Below are 17856 nucleotides of genomic sequence, written 5' to 3' on the forward strand. Positions count from 1 at the left end.
TTTCCTGGGTACCAGTGAAACTGCACATTTTGCTTGTGTCTGTTTGCTGCATGTCCAGGTTCTGACAAGTGTTTCCCTGAATGATTTAAAGGTTGCCTGAGCAGATTCACCCATGCAAACCGCCATTGTCCGAAGCATCCTTACGCCAGGCTGAAGAGAGAGGAACCCACAGACACACTCAGCAAGCACCAGGCTGCGGACAACAAGGCTGCCGCCGAGTGGCTGGCAAAGTAAGGCTCTTGACACGCGGTCCACTGGGCAGGTGCGGGTGGAGGGCTTGGGTTTGCGAAAGTTCAGTGGCTTTTATACATGCTTTATAAAGTAAGTCAGAATGGACTTTTACTTCCTACAGAATGAAAAGTGACATAACGATCTACACGTGATAGAAACTTTAGGATGACAATCAGCTTGATTTGCCCAGACCACAGTTTATTTGAAAAGGAGGTGTTTCCCTGTCTTGAAAGAAAGTTCCGTTTGTCTTGGATTTCATTTGTCATCAGTTCAGCCCCTTGTCATTTTTTTTCTTTATATAAGGGTAGCTTGTGCTGATGTAACAGGACAGAGGTTAGAGGTTCTTCTAAAGGGATATTCCAGAAAGTGCCCACTTTAGTTTTTTCTAATGACAGCCACAGGGTATAAAATAATTTCTCAGCATATTTTGACAGAAGAGCTCATCTACTGTATACAAGCAGCAGGCGATTGCACCTGTTCGCAGTTTCACTGTCTTCTTGGGCTCTTAGATAAGTCCAGGATCCCTTGCTGAGCTGCAGCATGTCTGCCTCCCTGTGGTAATGGACTGTCTCCCGCCACACTGCACCCACCTGGGTGCTGTTCTGGGGCTGTGTGCATGTGCCGCTCCCCTCTGCCTGGAGTGCTTGCAACCCTCTTTGTTTAGCCACTCTCGTCTCCCCTTTGTTGCCTACGTGGGTTAAATATTACTTCAAGAAGGCTTCCATGACTCACTCATCAATGCCCCCAAACAAACATGTGCTTCCATAACACCCCTGTCCACGCGCTGGACCCACATGGATGCATTTTCTCTTTGAGTCTGTCCATCACACTCATCCTTGTTCAGTGTCTGTCTTCCCTGCTGGGCTGGAAGCCCCACAAGGGCAAGGATGTCTGCTTTACTGCTGCGTCCTAGGGTATATAGCACAGCTCATCGGGCGGGAAGAATACTTGGATGAATAAACTCTGTGTTTGATTTGGATAAAATATCCAAGAGTCAGATAAAAGTCTGAAAATAGGATTCAATTATTCAAGTCCAAGGAAATTTGTTAGTACCAGCACAGAAATGTTCTGTTTGGGTGGGATATCCTACGGGCGCTGTAAACCAAGTATTTCTGCCTCCGTGTTCTTCCCTCCTTCCTGGTTGGCCCCCACTGCCCTGTTATTAATTTTGTCTAAGCCAGAAACTTACTGGTCATCCTTGTCTTTATTTAGCCTGTCTTTCTTTTCATCTACTTGGTGATTGAGTCATGGATTTTACCCCTTCAACAACTCAAATTCAGCCACTGAATGCTCTCAGCCATTCTTCATGCTGCTGCCACATCTTTCTAAAACCCCAGTATCTTCAGTGTGAAGTCTAACCCTTTATTAGGGCATTCAGAGCCCTGTATTAGTTATTTGTACTGGCCTTGCTGAACTCATCTTCTGCCACTTTGCTTTTTCAGTCATCCTTCAAATCATAGTGAACTATTTGCCTTTTTTAAAATACCTCGGTAGGCATTGCCACATTTTCTAGTTCAAGCAGTCCAGATTTCCTGAAATTTGGTGGTTATATTATTTTTGTGTGTAATTTTACATAAAGAATAGTTTCTTTGAAGTATAGCTGACATTGATTAAGTTGTACATAATCAAAGTGTACCCTTGGGTGTGTTTTGACGTAAGTGTACACCATTAAACCGTCAACACAATCAAGATCAGGAACACACCTGTCACTTCCAGGTTTCCTCTTGCCCCTTTGTGGCACACCTTACCCACCTCTCCTTGCCCCCTCCTTGTCCGTTCCCCTTCTAAAACAGCATTGATCTGCCATTAAATTAGTTTACACTGTCTTGTGTTTCATATAGACAGATGCGGTCATCTGTGTGTATTCCTGTTTGGCATCTTCACTCCATGTAGTTGTTTAGAGTCAGCCCAGGCTGTTGAAACGCTGTCTACAGTTTATTCCTTTTATCGCTGAATAGTAAACCATTGTGAAACTGCACCTCTACTTGTTTATTTACCTGTTTATGAACATTTGGGTTGTTTTTGGTTATTTCACATGAAACTACCAGACGTGTCCCATAGCCCCAGCTGTTGGGGCCATTTGGGGAGTGAACCAGTTGATGGACACTCTCTTCTTCTGTGTCTCAAATAAATAATAATAATCAGAAAATAGAATGTATATAATTGTTTGGACATTTTTTGACATGCAGTGGTATTGTCATTTTTTTTTTTTTTTGACAGGCAGAGTGGACAGTGAGAGAGAGAGAGACAGAGAGAAAGGTCTTCCTTTTGCCGTTGGTTCACCCTCCAATGGCCGCCGCGGCCGGCGCGCTGCGGCCGGCGCACCGTGCTGATCCGATGGCAGGAGCCAGGAGCCAGGTGCTTTTCCTGGTCTCCCATGGGGTGCAGGGCCCAAGCACCTGGGCCATCCTCCACTGCACTCCCTGGCCACAGCAGAGGGCTGGCCTGGAAGAGGGGCAACCGGGACAGAATCCGGTGCCCCGACCGGGACTAGAACCCGGTGTGCCGGCGCCGCTAGGCGGAGGATTAGCCTAGTGAGCCGCGGCGCCGGCCGGTATTGTCATTTAAGTTTGCATTTCTTTTTAGCTACCAAAGAGTTGAGCCATGTGCACTTTATCTTGTAAAATATCAGTTGGCTACATACTAGAATGACAGTGGTGGTGGTGTTTTTTATGGAAACTGTGTTACAGATGTTAATCCCTTTGTCATAATTATGGCTTTGGACACAGTTCACACTGAAGGAAGTTATTCCTCTGTAGCCGAGATAAATAGTGATCTTAAAGGCAGCAACAGTTATTTTAATGACAAAACCATTTGATTAGATAGTTGAGTATGAGATCTGGAACTCTCAGGTTTTGATTACAGAAGTCTGAGTAAGGCCCTCAACTTTTTCGCATGTGGGATTTTTTTCCCCCTTTGCAAATGAGGAAATGGATGTATGTGAAATCACCTCGTAACCTTCTAAACGGAGGCGCATGACAGCAGTGGTGAAAGCGAATCTGTTTACTACATGCCGGATAAGTGATGCCGTTGCCTCTCCTCCACAGGTACTGGGAGATGCGAGAGCAGCGCACCCCCACCTTGAAAGGCAAGCTGGCACAGAAGGCCGATCAGGAGCAGCAGGACCCCCTGGAATACCTCCAGTCTGACGAGGAGGACGACGGGAAGAGCGGTGCCCAGCGCCGCCTGCAGGAGCAGCGGGAGCGCCTGCACGGAGCCCTGGCGCTGATCGAGCTGGCCAACCTGACCGGGGCGCCACTCCGGCAGTAGCTGGATGCTGACGCTTCACTGTTCGAGAGTACTGCCCAGCGTACTTACAAAGTAGATCCTTGGGCATAAGCTAAGCACCTTATTTGCTTATCATAGGCTGCTATTCTGTAGAAATTCATGAAGAATGTCATTGCCCCAGAATATGGGGTGAGAGAGAATTGCACTTTTTTTTTTATATGGAAATGGATTTGATGTAAAGTTTAAAATATTTTGTAAATATGGACTGCACAGTACAGGGTAGAAAACTACATATTGTGGGAAGCTAGATTTTGCAAGTTTAATGCATTCATTGGAAGCAGTTCTCACAGGAAGCACTTTCTGAATAAGACACTTGTGTGAAAAAAACAGAATGGTACAAATAGCCAAAGAAGGTTGAAATGAATTATTTATAAGATCATTTTTAGTGATGTATATTAGGATGTTTAACAATAATACTGTAAACACTGAAGCAAACAAGGAAGTATGAGATACGTGTGTAAGATATGTATTTTTTTTTAATTGCAAAATAGTGTGCCCAATAAGGCTAAAGTCATGGGAAGCTGACTGTTTTGGAAGATGTTCTTAGTTGTGGACTTGGAATAAAACAGATATTTGAGGACCTTGGTAAGATGCGCAGTAGTTCAAAATCTTCAAAATTGGAGAAAAATCAGTCTTATTCTATCTTTCTGGGGCTTTATAACTCACCATAATGTTTAGGTTTGAAAAGCACTTGTCATCCCTAGCATGTTAACTTGGGAACTTTTGCACATTTCATTTCTCATTTGCTGAAATTGAGTGATTAATCTTGCAAAGTCTAGGTAACATGGTAGTTGGTATTTTTTAAATGTGTATTATGGGCCCTGTAATGAGATTTGGCACTTGGATTTTTATGAATAAAAGGGACACCTACAGGGTTGTTTCATAGTGAGATGTTTTAGATCTTTTGTTAGCAAACACTAAATTTTAATTGTACTGCTTCTTTAGAATTGTTAGCAAATGGAAGCCTCCATATTTATATTTTCAGTGCATAAAGCCACCTTCTTGCTTTATTTCAGAATAACATGCCAAGCTATTTTGTGTTCACTAAATGTAGCTCTCAGTTAAACACTGCAGAAGAAATTAGCTACTCAAATACGCAGGCTTCTGGAATAGTTTTAACTGCAAGTGTGTTAACTTGTGTGGTGGTTTTAAACCATTTTTCCAAATAGATGAAGTTATAAAACATCACTTTATGTACTGAAGCATAAACAGGAAAAGTAAGAGCCGAGCAGTCCACCTCCTTTATGTAGGGAAAAACCTCCATCCTTTTAGCTTTTGTTACAAGCAGAACTAAATGACATGCCTAGCATGGCAATCTCTAGATTGCTTAATTGGAGCAAGCCTCAGAGTAATAGAGGGAACTATGGGCTCTTCAGCGCCTTGTTTTATTTTTTTGAGTTGAAGTGGTCTCCTGCAGCCATGGCTGAAACTTCTAGAAACATCTAGAACGTAGGCTTCTGTATCCAAAAAATCCCAGTGTGTTGCAGTACACAGGCATTTAAAAATGCATGGCCTTGGGAAGGGGAGTTGTGTAAATGTCTTGAAGAGGAACTGAAGTGTGAAAGACGTGATAGTTAACAAATAATGTGTATGATGAGGACATACTTTAAAATGTAATTCCTCTGTACAGTAAATTACAAATCTTTAGGGTTTTTTTGTAATAAGAGAATTTATATTTGTAATGGTCTAAGAATTTTGTTTGTAATCTGGTATATAGAATTTTAACTTGGAGCACTTATAAGTATGGTAAGAGACATAGCATCTGAATTTTCTTGGTTTAGGTTTCAACATTTCCTCTAGAACTTATTCTCAAATATGATTTAAATGGACTAAAAGCAACACTCATCAGTCTTGGGAAATTTAAAATTTGATAATCTAAAGAAGGAAGGGCAGGAAGAATTTTTTTTAAAGTATGAGTATTTGCCAGTTCACAGATGATAAAATTTTAGGCCGTTAAAAGTAAGAGGTTTGTTTGTTTGTTTGTTTGTTTCTCCAGTCAGCTTTTGTCAACTATAATAGTTTTATTCACAAACTTTTTAAAATTTGTATAATTGGAACAGTTTAAGAAATTAGTAGAACTGTTTACTATAGAAACATTTAAAATGTTCTTTTTTATATAAGCTATCTACTTGGACAAAATACATTGGCATCTAAAATTTGAGGTGTGTTAAGACTGCTTTTTGTTTTAAAAATGTGGTTTACATTCAGATTTTTGAAGTGTTTTATGCTTCATATGGCTAAGCTGTAGTTTGGCAGAGTTACCAGCATACAAATAAACATGCTGTAATTTTTAAAAGATGCTTTGAATAAAAATTTATTTTAATTTAAACTCTATGGTCATTCTTGAAGCCTTTCTAATTTGTTTTCCCTTCAAAAATATAATCACCATGATATAAAAAAAAGTAAAAGCACAGAAGTGTCCCCTGTAGCCTGGCATTGCTCCAGCAGTATTCTGGTACATTTTATATCATTCCAGTCTCCCGGAGGCATCATTGTTGCATAGTTGCAACTGTTGTGAGATTTTGCTTTTTCTTACTTTGTAAGGGCCTTTAAGGTTATAAACACTTAACTTCCTTATTGGGTTTAAAAATAACACTGGTAGGGATAAGTAGTAAGCTATCGCCAGCTGTATCCCAGGCCTTAAATTGGGGTGATAGGGAACTGGGGTTTTATTCCGCGTACATTCGGGATGTGTTTCTTCTGAGGCACACCTCCCCCAGAATCCATTTAGAACCTGTCTACTTTTGAAGAGTCTAGTAAATTAATTTTTCTTTTCAGTTACTTTTGTTAGATCAATGAACAATCAACCAGTCTCTTCTGATTTTTCCCAAACAACTGCAGTGAGCAATGAGTTAAACAGGATAAGGAAGGGATTGTGACAGAAGGTCCAGGAAGTGTATACAGAAGCAAATCAAATGCAGATAGGATGAAGGGCACCACTGAAAGACTTATGATACCTTTTTTTTTTTTTTTTTTGAGATTTGTTTATTTATTTGAAAGGCAGAATAGATCTTCCACTTGCTGGTTCACTGGCTGCTGGGCCAGATGGAAGCCAGGAGCTTGAAACTCCATCTGGGTGGCAGGAACTTGGCCCTCCTCTGCTGCTTTCCCAGGCATGTTAGCAGGGAGCTGGATCAGAAGCGGAGCAGCCAAACACCTCAGGATTTCACCTCCAGTTGCCTAACCTGCTGATCCAACGATACTGTTTTAAATCTTTTTTTTTTTTTTTTGACAGGCAGAGTGAACAGTGAGAGAGAGAGAGACAGAGAGAAAGGTCTTCCTTTTCCGTGGGTTCTCCCCGCAATGGCCGCTGTGGCTGGCGCGCTGCGGCTGGTGCACCGCGCTGATCCGAAGGCAGGAGCCAGGTGCTTCTGGTCTCCCATGGGGTGCAGGGCCCAAGCACTTGGGCCACTCTCCACTGCACTCCCGGGCCACAGCAGAGAGCTGGCCTGGAAGAGGAGCAACTGTGTGCCGGCGCTGCAGGTGGAGGATTAGCCTATTGAGCCACGGCGCCAGCCTCCAACGATACTGTTTTGCAGTCAAATTTTATTTGGAGACTCCCTGGAAGCTTAGTTGATCACTTTGAGGGAATTAATTAAAATGACTTGAATATGAGTTTGTTTTTCAAAACAGGCTTCCCTGTGGTTTTCTTTCTTGTTTTGCACAATTTGTGCTTTCTTGGATTTTTCTTTTTAAAGATTTATTTATTTATTTGAAGGATGAGTTACAGAGAGGCAGCGGCAGAGAGACTCTTCCATCTGCTGGTTCACTCCCCAATTGGTCATAAACGCCAGAGCTGCACCGATCCGAAGCCAGAAGCCAGGAGATTGCTCCAGGTCTCCCACTCGGGTGCAGGGGCCCAAGGACTTGGGCTATCTTCTACTGCTTTCTCAGGCCACAGCAGGGAGCTGGATCGGAAGTGGAGCAGTCCGAAACTCCAACATGTGCTCATATGGGATGCTGGCACTGCAGGTGGCGACTTTACCCGCTGTGCCACAGCGCTGGCCTCTCTCCTGGATTTTTTTAGTGCTATTTTTCTGGCGAGTGAAAGGGGAAAGAAACCACAGGGATGTGTGGCACAAATAAAATGAATGGGGAGAGCAAAAGCCTTTCGGGTACATAAGAAACTCCAGAAAGCATCCTGTGTGTGTAATCTAGAATAAAGCAAATGTAACCTACAGTCATGGAAGGCACTGTGGTGGGAGGGTTAACTTGGCACAAAAGGAACTTTTAAGATTTATTGATTTGAAACTGTAGTGAGAGGGAGAGACAGAGGTCTTCCATCTACTGGTTCACTCCCAGATGGTGGCAACAGCCAGGGCTGGGCCAGCCCGAAGCCAGGAGCCAGGAGCTTCCTCCAGGTCTACCCAAGTGGGTGCAGGGGCCCGAGCACCTGGGCCATCCTCTGCTGCTTTCCCAGGCCATAGGAGAGAGCTGGATCAGAAGTGGAGCAGCCGGGACTCGAAGCCCCGTCTCAAAGGAACTTTTGAGGGTGCTGGGAATGCTGTTTTGACTTGGGAGTGGTTCCTCGGATGCGCGCATTTGCCAAAGCTCATCTCACACTTGGTCTCTCACTGCTTGTAAATGACACGTCCAAGAAAATAAGCTTAGCACGGGGGAAAAAAGCAAAACCCTAAGCGTGAGCGTTTCTCCCCAAGACCGCGATCTTGGTGGAGCGGGAAGTTCCCAACTGCCCCAAGCCCGTTTTCCGGAGGCGCCGGGGGTCCAGGTACCCGGAAAAGTCCCCAGCGCGCGCGAGGCACCCGAGGTTCGCGCCCGGCTCTTCCTGTTCCTGCCGCGCCCTCTTCCCGGGCCGGCCGGGGGCGGGGACCGAGCCGCGCCGGGGACAGTGCGCGGCCGAGGCTGGCTGGCGGCGGGGGTCCGCGCGGCCCGGGGGTGGGGGGTAGGACATGACGGTCGAGGGCGCGGGCGCGGAGCCCGGCGCGGCGCGGCTGCCCTCCCGGCTGGCCAGGCTGCTGTCGGCGCTCTTCTACGGAACTTGCTCCTTCCTCATCGTGCTGGTCAACAAGGCGCTGCTGACCACCTACGGGTGAGGTGGGGCGGGGGTCGGGTGCGGCGGGCCGGAGTGCGGGGAAGGCGTCTCACAGCCCCTGGCCACGTGTGCCTCGGCGGTGCAGCGCCCCCCCCCCCCCCGGCCGGTGGCGACGGAGCCAGCAGCCCTGGCGCGCACCTTGACCCAGTCTTTCCCAGGGTGGGGCTGGGGGGCCACCGCACCTCTGTGGCCCCTCGGGCGCGCCGCACTCCCGAGTAGCTACTGCGAGTGGAGCCACGCCAGAGGCGGACCGCAGTGGCCTAAATGTGCTTTTAAAGTGAGCAACTCGAAGACGAATCTTGCCGTTCGGCACCCGGTCTAGTCCTGAGCCGTGAGCCCTACGCGTGGGAACACACGCGGGCAACGCAGTCGGGCCGTGGCACGCGCGCTGTCCCAGTAGTGCGAAGTAAAGCAGCAAACTGGCCCTTTCTTAAACTCATTTCTGAGGACCAGGGAGTCCTGGTCAGTTCTGCTTGCGTGGTCGCCACGTTGAAAAGAACTGTAGGTTTCCATCTAGTTAGTTTCCCTGGTTAACAGCTCTGCCTGTTGGCGCTGGTCCCAGATTCGGCAGTTTGCTCAGAGGTAAAATCTAGGGAATTATAACCCAGGTCGTGCCGCCCAAGTGTTCCAAGGGAGGGCTTTCCAGAGTGTGGGTTCTTAGAAGAGAGGCGGTGAGAACCCAGAGACCTGAGTGTCTGCAGCCCTTTTGTTTCCTGGTGGAGAACACCGAGGCCCACAGTGCACCTCCAGCAGGTGTTTTACTGAGTTACCCACTGTGGGCTGAGCCCACTGCAAGGAACCAGGGCAGCAGCTGCTCCCGACACAGAGGTCCTGCTTCAGTGGTGGAGACAAAATAAGCAAGCAGGCTCGTGAGTAAGCAAGGCGGTTTCAGATATGCCGCCTGGGGTGGAGTGGTTGGCGCCAGAGCATTCCACCAGGAGGGCGGCAGCAATTCTAGGGTGCTGCGGTAGGCGCGGGCTTGCCCTGCTGGAGGGGCGGACCGAACTGTGGCTGGAACTTCTTACCGGTTGCTCGGGGGAGGGTGGTCGTCGGAGCGAGTCTCATGGGTTCTTTTCCTCAGCTCAGTATAGAAGCAAAAGACCGGGAAACCGTTTGCAAAGAGGCAGAAATGAAACTTTTATTTGATTGGCAAGCGACAGAGGAGATGTCTGGTCCGAGAGGAGAGCAGGTAGAGTGCAAACGGAACACTGGTCTTGGGGCAGTGTCCCGGGTCTTTAAGGCATTACTGTTTTTTTTTTCCATTGGGTCATTCCGTGGGGGTGCCCATTTGATGGGGGTTTCACATAGGTGTGTTGATTGGCTCGGGGCTCGTGGAGATAGTGGGGTCTCCTGGAGACAGCCTGGCTCCTTAGGGGCTCAGCCCCCTCCTCTGCTAGCTCTGGGTGGAAGATGGCAGCTACCTTGAAGGCATGATTTAAACCTGTAAGGATCCCATAAGGTAGCCAGGATCTCCTGGAGCCAGTCCACTCTCCCCAGGGGCTCAGCCCCTACCCGGCCAGCTCTGGGGGAGAGCTTGCCCCCACCCTGAAGGTGTGACTTAAAGCCACAAGGTCACACGTGCAGCACAGGAAGCTATTGGTTAGGGAGATGCCGTCGGTCTGGAGACAGGCTTTCCAGCCACAGCTGGCAGCCTGCTTGTGACGGACATTCTACCCACGTCTGAGGGGCCCACAGAACCCCAGCCCCACTGGATGGCTTCAAACTGAATGGGCAAGCACCAGAAAGGTGGGAGAGAGGTCCAGGAGGAAGAGAGGAACCAGAGCGTTCAGTAGTGTTGTCTGAGCACCTGCAATACACCAGGTCCTGTTCCAGGTACTTGGGAACCAAAAGTGGACAGAGCGGGTCCCCTGATAACCTCACGCAGCTTGCATCGCAGGGGACAGACACACTGGATGTGACCCGAGTTCTGGAGAAGGCGGCAGGAAAAGGAGTTGGGGAGTAGGAGGGGTGTGCAGGGGTAGCAGTGAGGTCTCCCTGAGGGGGTGACGTTGGGAAGGAGCCTTGCTGGACCAGGTCGGAGAGGGTGGCAGCTGCAGAGGGGTGACAACTTCCCCTGGGACTGGCACCAGCAGGGGGCCGGAGAGCAGTGAGAGGCAGGTTGTGCAGGGACTTTGGAGGGGGAGAGCCAAGGGAGTCACACAGCCTCCTGGCTGCTGATCTGGGAGCCCAAGGTGTGTGCAGCATGCCCGTGCTAAATAGCTTTAATGTTAGTTCAGAAGCAACTGGACGGCCCTGGGAAGGCTTAACTTGGGGTGTGATATGACAGGGTTGTGATTAAGGTTTTTTTTTTTTTTTGGCTGGTGGATGGCTGGAGAACTGATGGTATTGGCCTTAGGAAGAGATAGCTAGGACTGGGTGTGGGGCCGCCGTGGGGATGGAAGAGAGGGACCTGGGATGTTTTCTGGCGATCCTACAGCTGGTGATGGTCTCTATAAGGTTTCTACTTGTGTGTTGGAGCTTCCTGGTTGGGCATGGGAAATGCAACCTTAGGAAACCTAAACCTGGATCTTTTAACACACACAATGCACGCTAATGAAAGACCAAAACCCACTTCAGAATAAAAGAGTGCCGTTAATAGGCTTATTCGGGAGTGGCTGCTAGTTGAATCAAAAAGTTTGTGCAAAGTAGAATTGAAAGATAAGTTTATTTGGTATAAAAAAACATACATATCATGGATCTTCAAAAATTCATGGGAAATGTATATTATGAAAAAAGTATGCATAGATTTCAAAACAATTTTTTAGAAGATTTATTTTATTTATTTGAAAGACAGAGTTACAGAGAGAGGTAGAGACAGAGAGGTCTTCCATCCTCTGGTTCACTCCCCAGATGGATGCAATGGCTGGAGCTGTGCAGATCCAAAGCCAGGAGCCAGGAGCTTCTTCCAGGTCTCCCACATGGGTACAGGGGCTCAAGGACTTGGGCCATCTTCTACTGCTTTCCCAGGCCATAGTAGAGAGCTGGATGGGAAGAGGAGCATCCGGGACTCGAACTGGTACCCATATGGGATGCCAGCGCTTCAGGCCAGGGCGTTAACCTGCTGTGCCACAGCGCCGGTCCCAACAATTTTTTTCAAAAGATTTATTTATTTGAAAGGCAGAGAGAGAGAGAGACAGAGACAGAGATCTTCTGTCCACTGGTTCACTCTCCAGGTGGGTGCTGGGCCAGGCTGAAGCTAGGAGTCATGAGTTCTTCTGGGTCTCCCACATGGGTAACAGAGATCCAAATACATGGGCCATCTTCCTCTGCTTTCTCGGGCACAAGAGTGGGGAGGCTGGATCAGAAGTGGAGCAGCCGGGACTTGAACAGGAACTCCAGTGTGGGATGCTGGTGCTACAAGTAGCATCTTCACCACTGTACCACGCCAGCCCTGTGATTTCAAAAAATGTCCATACCAACATAAACTTACCTTTTAATTCCACTTCGCATGAACTTTTCAAAGTGCGCTCAGACGTCTCCAGCCCCTGCACCTGAGTGAGTGACCGAGTGGCCACGGCACTTGTTGGAGGCAGGGGCCAGCAGACCCTGGCTGATGCTGTGCAGGTGAAGGCTGTGTCCCTGTCCCGGCAGGTGTCTTACCTCCCGGCCTTTCCGGCTTTAACATCGTTCGTCCTGTTTTTTTTTTTTTTTTTCCCCTCAGGAACACCAAACCCCTTATAAACATTTCACATAAACGTTTCACATTTCCCCATGATCTGTCACACAGAATCTTGGGTGCAGTTGGAAAACCCTGTTCAAATAACAGTGTCCATTTTCTCATCTCGAAAAGCATTAGGCACAAGTTTTGGAGGGTTGGGTTGAGGTGATTTGGTTACAACCATAAACAGCCACTGTAGTAACCTGATCCAACCCTTTGTTGTGTGAGGCCAGAACAGTGGGCTAGAGGATAAGACTTTCACCAATCCACAGGGTCGTGTGTCTGCATGAGGCCATGATTTCTCTCTTTGGACATCTTGGATTTCTCTTCCTCTGGTTGGGGAACAGAACTGTTGGGTGGCCTTAGCCATTTGTTAGTTTTATTTTTTTTAAAGATTTATTTATTTGAAAGAGTTACACAGAGAGAGGAGAGGCAGAGAGAGAGAGAGAGGGAGAGAGAGAGAAAGAGAGAGAGGGAGAGGTCTTCTATCCACTGTCACTCCTCAATTGGCTGCAAAGGCCAGAGCTTGGCCAATCCAAAGCCAGGAGCCAGAAGCTTCCTCCAGGTCTCCCACACAGGTGGGTGCAGGGGCCCAAGGACTTGGGCCATCTTCTATTGCTTTCCCAGACCATAGCAGAGAGCTGGATCAGAAGTGGAGCAGCCGGGACTAGAACTGGTGTCCATAAGGGATGCCGGCACTGCAGGTGGTGGCTTTACCCACTACGCCACAGCGCCAGCTCCATTTGTAAGTTTTACTTCATTGCGTGCTAGGTTTATGTGGCTGGACAGAGGCCGTGGACCTGAACTGTGAGACTTTGCCTGGGCGGGGACAAAGTGAGGTCTTCTGAGTTTGTGGCCAGTTGGTTCCACTTGTCTTTTGTGATGAAGCTCACACAGATGTACAGGTGGTCTCAGTTGTTTTTCCATTTTAATACCATACTTTAGGGGCTGGCACTGTGGCGCAGCGGGTGAAAGCCCTGGCCTGCAGTGCTGGCATCCCATATGGGTGCTGCTTCAAGTCCTGGCTGCTCCACTTCTGATCCAGCTCTCTACTGTGGCCTAAAAAAGCAGTAGAAGATGGCCCAAGTGCTTGGGCCCCTGAACCTGCCTGGGAGGCCTGGAGGAAGCTCCTGGCTCCTGGCTTCAGATCAGCTTAGCTCAGCTCTGGCTGTTATGGTCATTTAGGGAGTGAACCAGTGGATGGAAGACCTCTCTCTCTCTCTCTCTCTCTCTAACTCTGTCTTTCAAATAAATAAAATAAATCTTAAAAAAAAAACCCCGTACTTTATGATACAAAATGCTTTGCTTCATAAAAATACTGAATCTGGTTGCATTCAGTTCAATAGATACTTGCTCAGCATTTGCCGTGTGTGTTTACTTTGGCGATGCATCACAGGACAGGCCATTGGGATCTTTGAGCACCGAAGTTTCCAAACCTATCTGGATGTCTGAGTCACTTTGAGGGGTTTCTATAAAAGCTTCTGGGGGCCTGGGTTCTCTGTGGCAGTTAAGGTGCTGTTTTGGGACGTCCGCGTTCCATATCGGAGTGCCTGGGTTTCTGCTCCTGATTCCAGGTTCCCGCTAATGTACAAACTGAGAGGCACTGCTGGTGGCTCGAGTGTTTGATTCCTGCCACCCATATGGGACACCTGCATTGAGATTCTGAGTTTCAGCTTCTGGCTTTGCCTTGCCCAGCTCTGGCTATTGTGGGCCTTTGAGGATTTGGGTGGGGGGTGGAGGGGGCTCTCTCTTTCTCTCTGCCTTTCAAGTAAGTAAAAAAAAAAAACCAATATATATATATATATATATATAATAAAAAGGGCTGCATTGTAGTACAGCAGGTTAAGCCACCGCTTGCAACATCCCATATATGACTGCTTATTCAAGTCTTGGCTCCTTTGCTTTCAATCCAGCTCCTTGCTAATGCACTTGGGAAAGCAGCAGGTGACCCAGTGCTTGTGCCCTGCCACCCATGTGGGAGACCAGGATGGAGCTCTGGGCTCCTGGCTTTGTCCTGGCACAGCCCTGGCCATTGCAGGCATTTGGGAGAGTGAACCAGTAGATGGAAGATCTCTCTGTCTGTCTGTCCATCTCTAACTCTGCTTTTTGAATAAAGAACTAATTAAAACAAACAAACAAAAAACCAAGGAAGTCTTGGAGTGCCTCCCCACCCTGATTCGGGGTAGCCCTCAGCAACTGCAGGATTCCCATGCTGAACCCTCACAGTCTAGTCTCATCTCCAAGAACGCTCTTGCTCCTTGGCCCCGCCCTCCGCACCACGCCGGCCTCCTAAGATAGGGCGGCTGGGTGTCCACTCCCCGACCCTCTCGGCCTCCTGTCCTGTTCTTTGCTGCCTCTGCCCCTCCTGCTGTCACCTCTCTGCTGAGCTCACTTGAAAGCCGCTCTTGCCTTGCCTGCCTGCCTCACCTGCGCTTGAGAAAACCACATCTGGGCTGACTGGTTTGGCTTTAACTTGCTGATCACACACCCCAAGGGGCACTGTACCACCTGCCGCTTGCCTCCTGGGTCTCTGAGATGGGGGCTTCCTGCTTCTTTTCCATCCTGAAACCTCCCATGGCTCCCCTCCTGGCCTCTTCCTCTGGTCCTTCATTGAGAAAATCGAAACCATCACACCAGGCCCCTTCCATCTGTTGCTTCCCTCAGGTAACAGGTGATGGCTCAAGTACTTGGGTCCCTGCCACCCACATGGGAGACCCAGATTGAGTTCTGGGCTCCCGGCTTCCTGCCTGCTCCAGCCTTGGCTGTTGTGAACATTTGGGGAATGAACCATGGTTGGAAGATCTCTCTGTCTTTCCCCGTCTCTCCCCTTCTCTCTGTCCTCTGCCTTTTAAATAAATGAATAAAAAATTTTAAAGTAGAATCATCATCTTGAAGTATCTTTTATTTTCTTTGTAGAAAAGTCTCTGTTATGGTCATTATAAAGGATTCAAACAAAAAACAAAATATTAGGTTGAAATTTAAAAAAATTACTATTGTTACCATTGGGTGATAACTTCAGACACTTTTTAGATGAGTAGATATCTAGATATAGATATCGATAGATGGAGGCATAGATTGATTTTTTCTAAAAATGGATCCATATGACACTTATTTATTTATAGATTGTTTTCTTTAATCCAGGAGAAATTGGAGAAGGGGACTGTACATTATTTAACTTTTTTGAGGATTGCCTAGGCTTTGCCCCGTGCCAGTTTTTGCCCTGGCAGGTTGCCAGCATTCTGAGAAGTGTAGGCACTTGTGCACAGCACTGACATGCCGTAACTGTTCACTCTTCATTCCATTTGCTTCCCTCCCCAGCCATCGACATGGAAACATTTTCCTACATGGTACCATTGTTGTTCTTAACAAGTAACAATAAAGTCCTAAAATAGCCTAGCAGCTACTATGTAACCATCCCAATTGTCTCCAACATGTTTTTATGGTTATTTTTAACATTTGAGTCAAGATCCAGTCAAGGCCCATGCAATACATGGAGTTATGTTTTTGTAGTTTATTTTAACCTAGAAAAGATCCCTATCCACCCACTCCCCATAAAGGCAGAGAGAGAGAGAGAGAGAGAGAGAGAGAGAGAGAGAGAGAGAGAGAGATTCCCATTCACTGGATTGCTCACAACAGCTGGGACTGGGCCAGGCTAAAGCCAGGAGTTTGGAACTCAATTCAGGACTCCCACATGAGTGGCAGTAGGGACCCAAGTACCTGGGCCGTCAGCTGCTGCCTCCCGGGAAACTGGAATCAGCAGTGGAGCTGGGACTTGAAGCAGGTGCTCAGATAGGGAATGTGCGCATGCTCAGTGGGATCGTAACCGCTGTGCCAAAAGCGCACAGCTGACATTAATTTTCTGAAAAACTTGGACCAGTTGTTTAGTAGGATACCTCATGTTATTGACTGTCTTTTTTATTGTTAGAAATCTTAACTGATTTATTTTCCTTTATTCTTTTTTGTTTGTTTGTTTGTTTGTTTTTTGACAGGCAGAGTGGACAGTGAGAGAGAGAGACAGAGAGAAAGGTCTTCCTTTGCCGTTGGTTCACCCTCCAATGGCCGCCGCGGCCAGCGCGCTGCGGCCGGCGCACCGCGCTGATCCGATGGCAGGAGCCAGGAGCCAGGTGCTTTTCCTGGTCTCCCATGGGGTGCAGGGCCCAAGCACCTGGGCCATCCTCCACTGCACTCCCTGGCCACAGCAGAGGGCTGGCCTGGAAGAGGGGCAACCGGGACAGAATCCGGCGCCCCGACCGGGACTAGAACCCGGTGTGCCGGCGCCGCTAGGCGGAGGATTAGCCTAGTGAGCCGCGGCGCCGGCCTCCTTTATTCTTTAACTGAAAGTTAGATGGAAAAGATTGAGTTCATTCAGTGTAAGCAGTTTGGCCGGCTGACCCTGTGAACCTCATATCACAGCCTTCCAGTGTATGTGGCACCAGTCAGATCCTCTGATTTTTCAGTTGGGGACTGCGAATTATAGGGACCAGGGCCTTCAGAAAGTTTATGGAAAATGAGTGCTATGAAGAAAAACTATGCAGGGATTTTAAAATATTTTTAAAATTTATTTTATTTTTAAAAGATTTTTTATTATTTATTTGAGAGAGAGAGGGAGAAACGTCTTTTTTTTTTTTTTTTTTTTTTTTTTTTTTTTTTTTTTTTGACAGGCAGAGTGGACAGTGAGAGAGACAGAGAGAAAGGTCTTCCTTTGCCGTTGGTTCACCCTCCAATGGCCGCTGCGGCTGGTGCGCTTTGGCTGGCGCACCGCGCCGATCCGAAGGCAGGACCAGGTGCTTCTCCTGGTCTCCCATGGGGTGCAGGGCCCAAGTACTTGGGCCATCCTCCACTGCCTTCCCGGGCCACAGCAGAGAGCTGGCCTGGAAGAGGGGCAACCGGGACAGAATCCGGCTCCCTGACCGGGACTAGAACCCGGTGTGCCGGCACCGCAAGGCAGAGGATTAGCCTACTGAGCTGTGGCGCCGGCCTTGAGAAACGTTTTTCTTCCACTGGTTCACTCCCTAGATGGCTGCAACAGCCAGTGCTGAGCCCATCTGAAGCCAGAAGTCAGAAGCTTCTTCTGGGTCTCCCACATGAGTGCAGGAGCCCAAGGACTTGGACCATCTAACACTGCCGTCCCAGGCCATGAGTAGAGAGCTGGATCAGAAGTGGAGCAGCCGGGTATTGGAACTGGCGACCGTATGGGATGCTGGAACTGCAAGCGAAGGCTTAGCCTACTATGCCATAGGGCCAGCTCCAAATATAATTTCTTTACTACAAGGGTAAATATTTCTTAAATGATCCCACTAGAGATTAAAAAAGTATAAAAACTAAGAAGTTAGGATTGTTATGTTTATTGCAAACTTATGTTTCAATTTTTAAGAATTTCATTTCTTTCACAAGACAGAAAGAGAGGTAGAGAGCTCCTATCATCTAGCTCACTCCCCCAAATGCTCACAGCAGTCCCCGTTGGGCCAAGCCATGGCCAGGAGCCTGGAACTCCATCTGGGTCTCCCATGTGGGTGGCAGGGGCCCAAGGACTTGAGCCATCACCTGCTTTTTAACAGGGCTCACTTTAACAGGAAGCTAGAATCGGGAACAGAGTCAGGAGAAAAATCCAGGCATTCCGCCTTGG

The 17856-nt window shown here is 47.9% G+C and overlaps 2 protein-coding genes across 5 annotated transcripts in view; both read left to right on the forward strand.

Annotated features, from left to right (window-relative positions):
- ZNF367 (zinc finger protein 367) overlaps nucleotides 1–5848 on the forward strand; it is a 28784-nt gene extending 22936 nt beyond the window's left edge. Inside the window, exons 4-5 of the mRNA XM_051818581.2 lie at nucleotides 92–230; nucleotides 3279–5848. Coding sequence (XP_051674541.1) covers nucleotides 92–230; nucleotides 3279–3501 — 362 coding nt within the window. The 3' untranslated portion in view covers nucleotides 3502–5848. The remainder of the gene's footprint in view (nucleotides 1–91; nucleotides 231–3278) is intronic.
- A 2496-nt stretch (nucleotides 5849–8344) lies between these two features.
- The window catches only part of SLC35D2 (solute carrier family 35 member D2), a 57800-nt gene continuing 48288 nt past the window's right edge, over nucleotides 8345–17856 (forward strand). Inside the window, exon 1 of one of the 4 annotated variants that reach the window (XM_051818600.2) lies at nucleotides 8345–8569. In XM_051818600.2, coding sequence (XP_051674560.1) covers nucleotides 8430–8569 — 140 coding nt within the window. In that variant the 5' untranslated portion in view covers nucleotides 8345–8429. Of the gene's footprint in view, nucleotides 8570–9259; nucleotides 9442–9621; nucleotides 9762–17856 lie in introns of those variants that run through there. The other 3 variants (XM_002708265.5, XM_008257752.4, XM_008257767.4) reach the window with 3 other exon arrangements.

This window comes from Oryctolagus cuniculus, chromosome 1 (assembly GCF_964237555.1).
Source record: "Oryctolagus cuniculus chromosome 1, mOryCun1.1, whole genome shotgun sequence".
Classification (NCBI taxonomy): Eukaryota; Metazoa; Chordata; class Mammalia; order Lagomorpha; family Leporidae; genus Oryctolagus; species Oryctolagus cuniculus.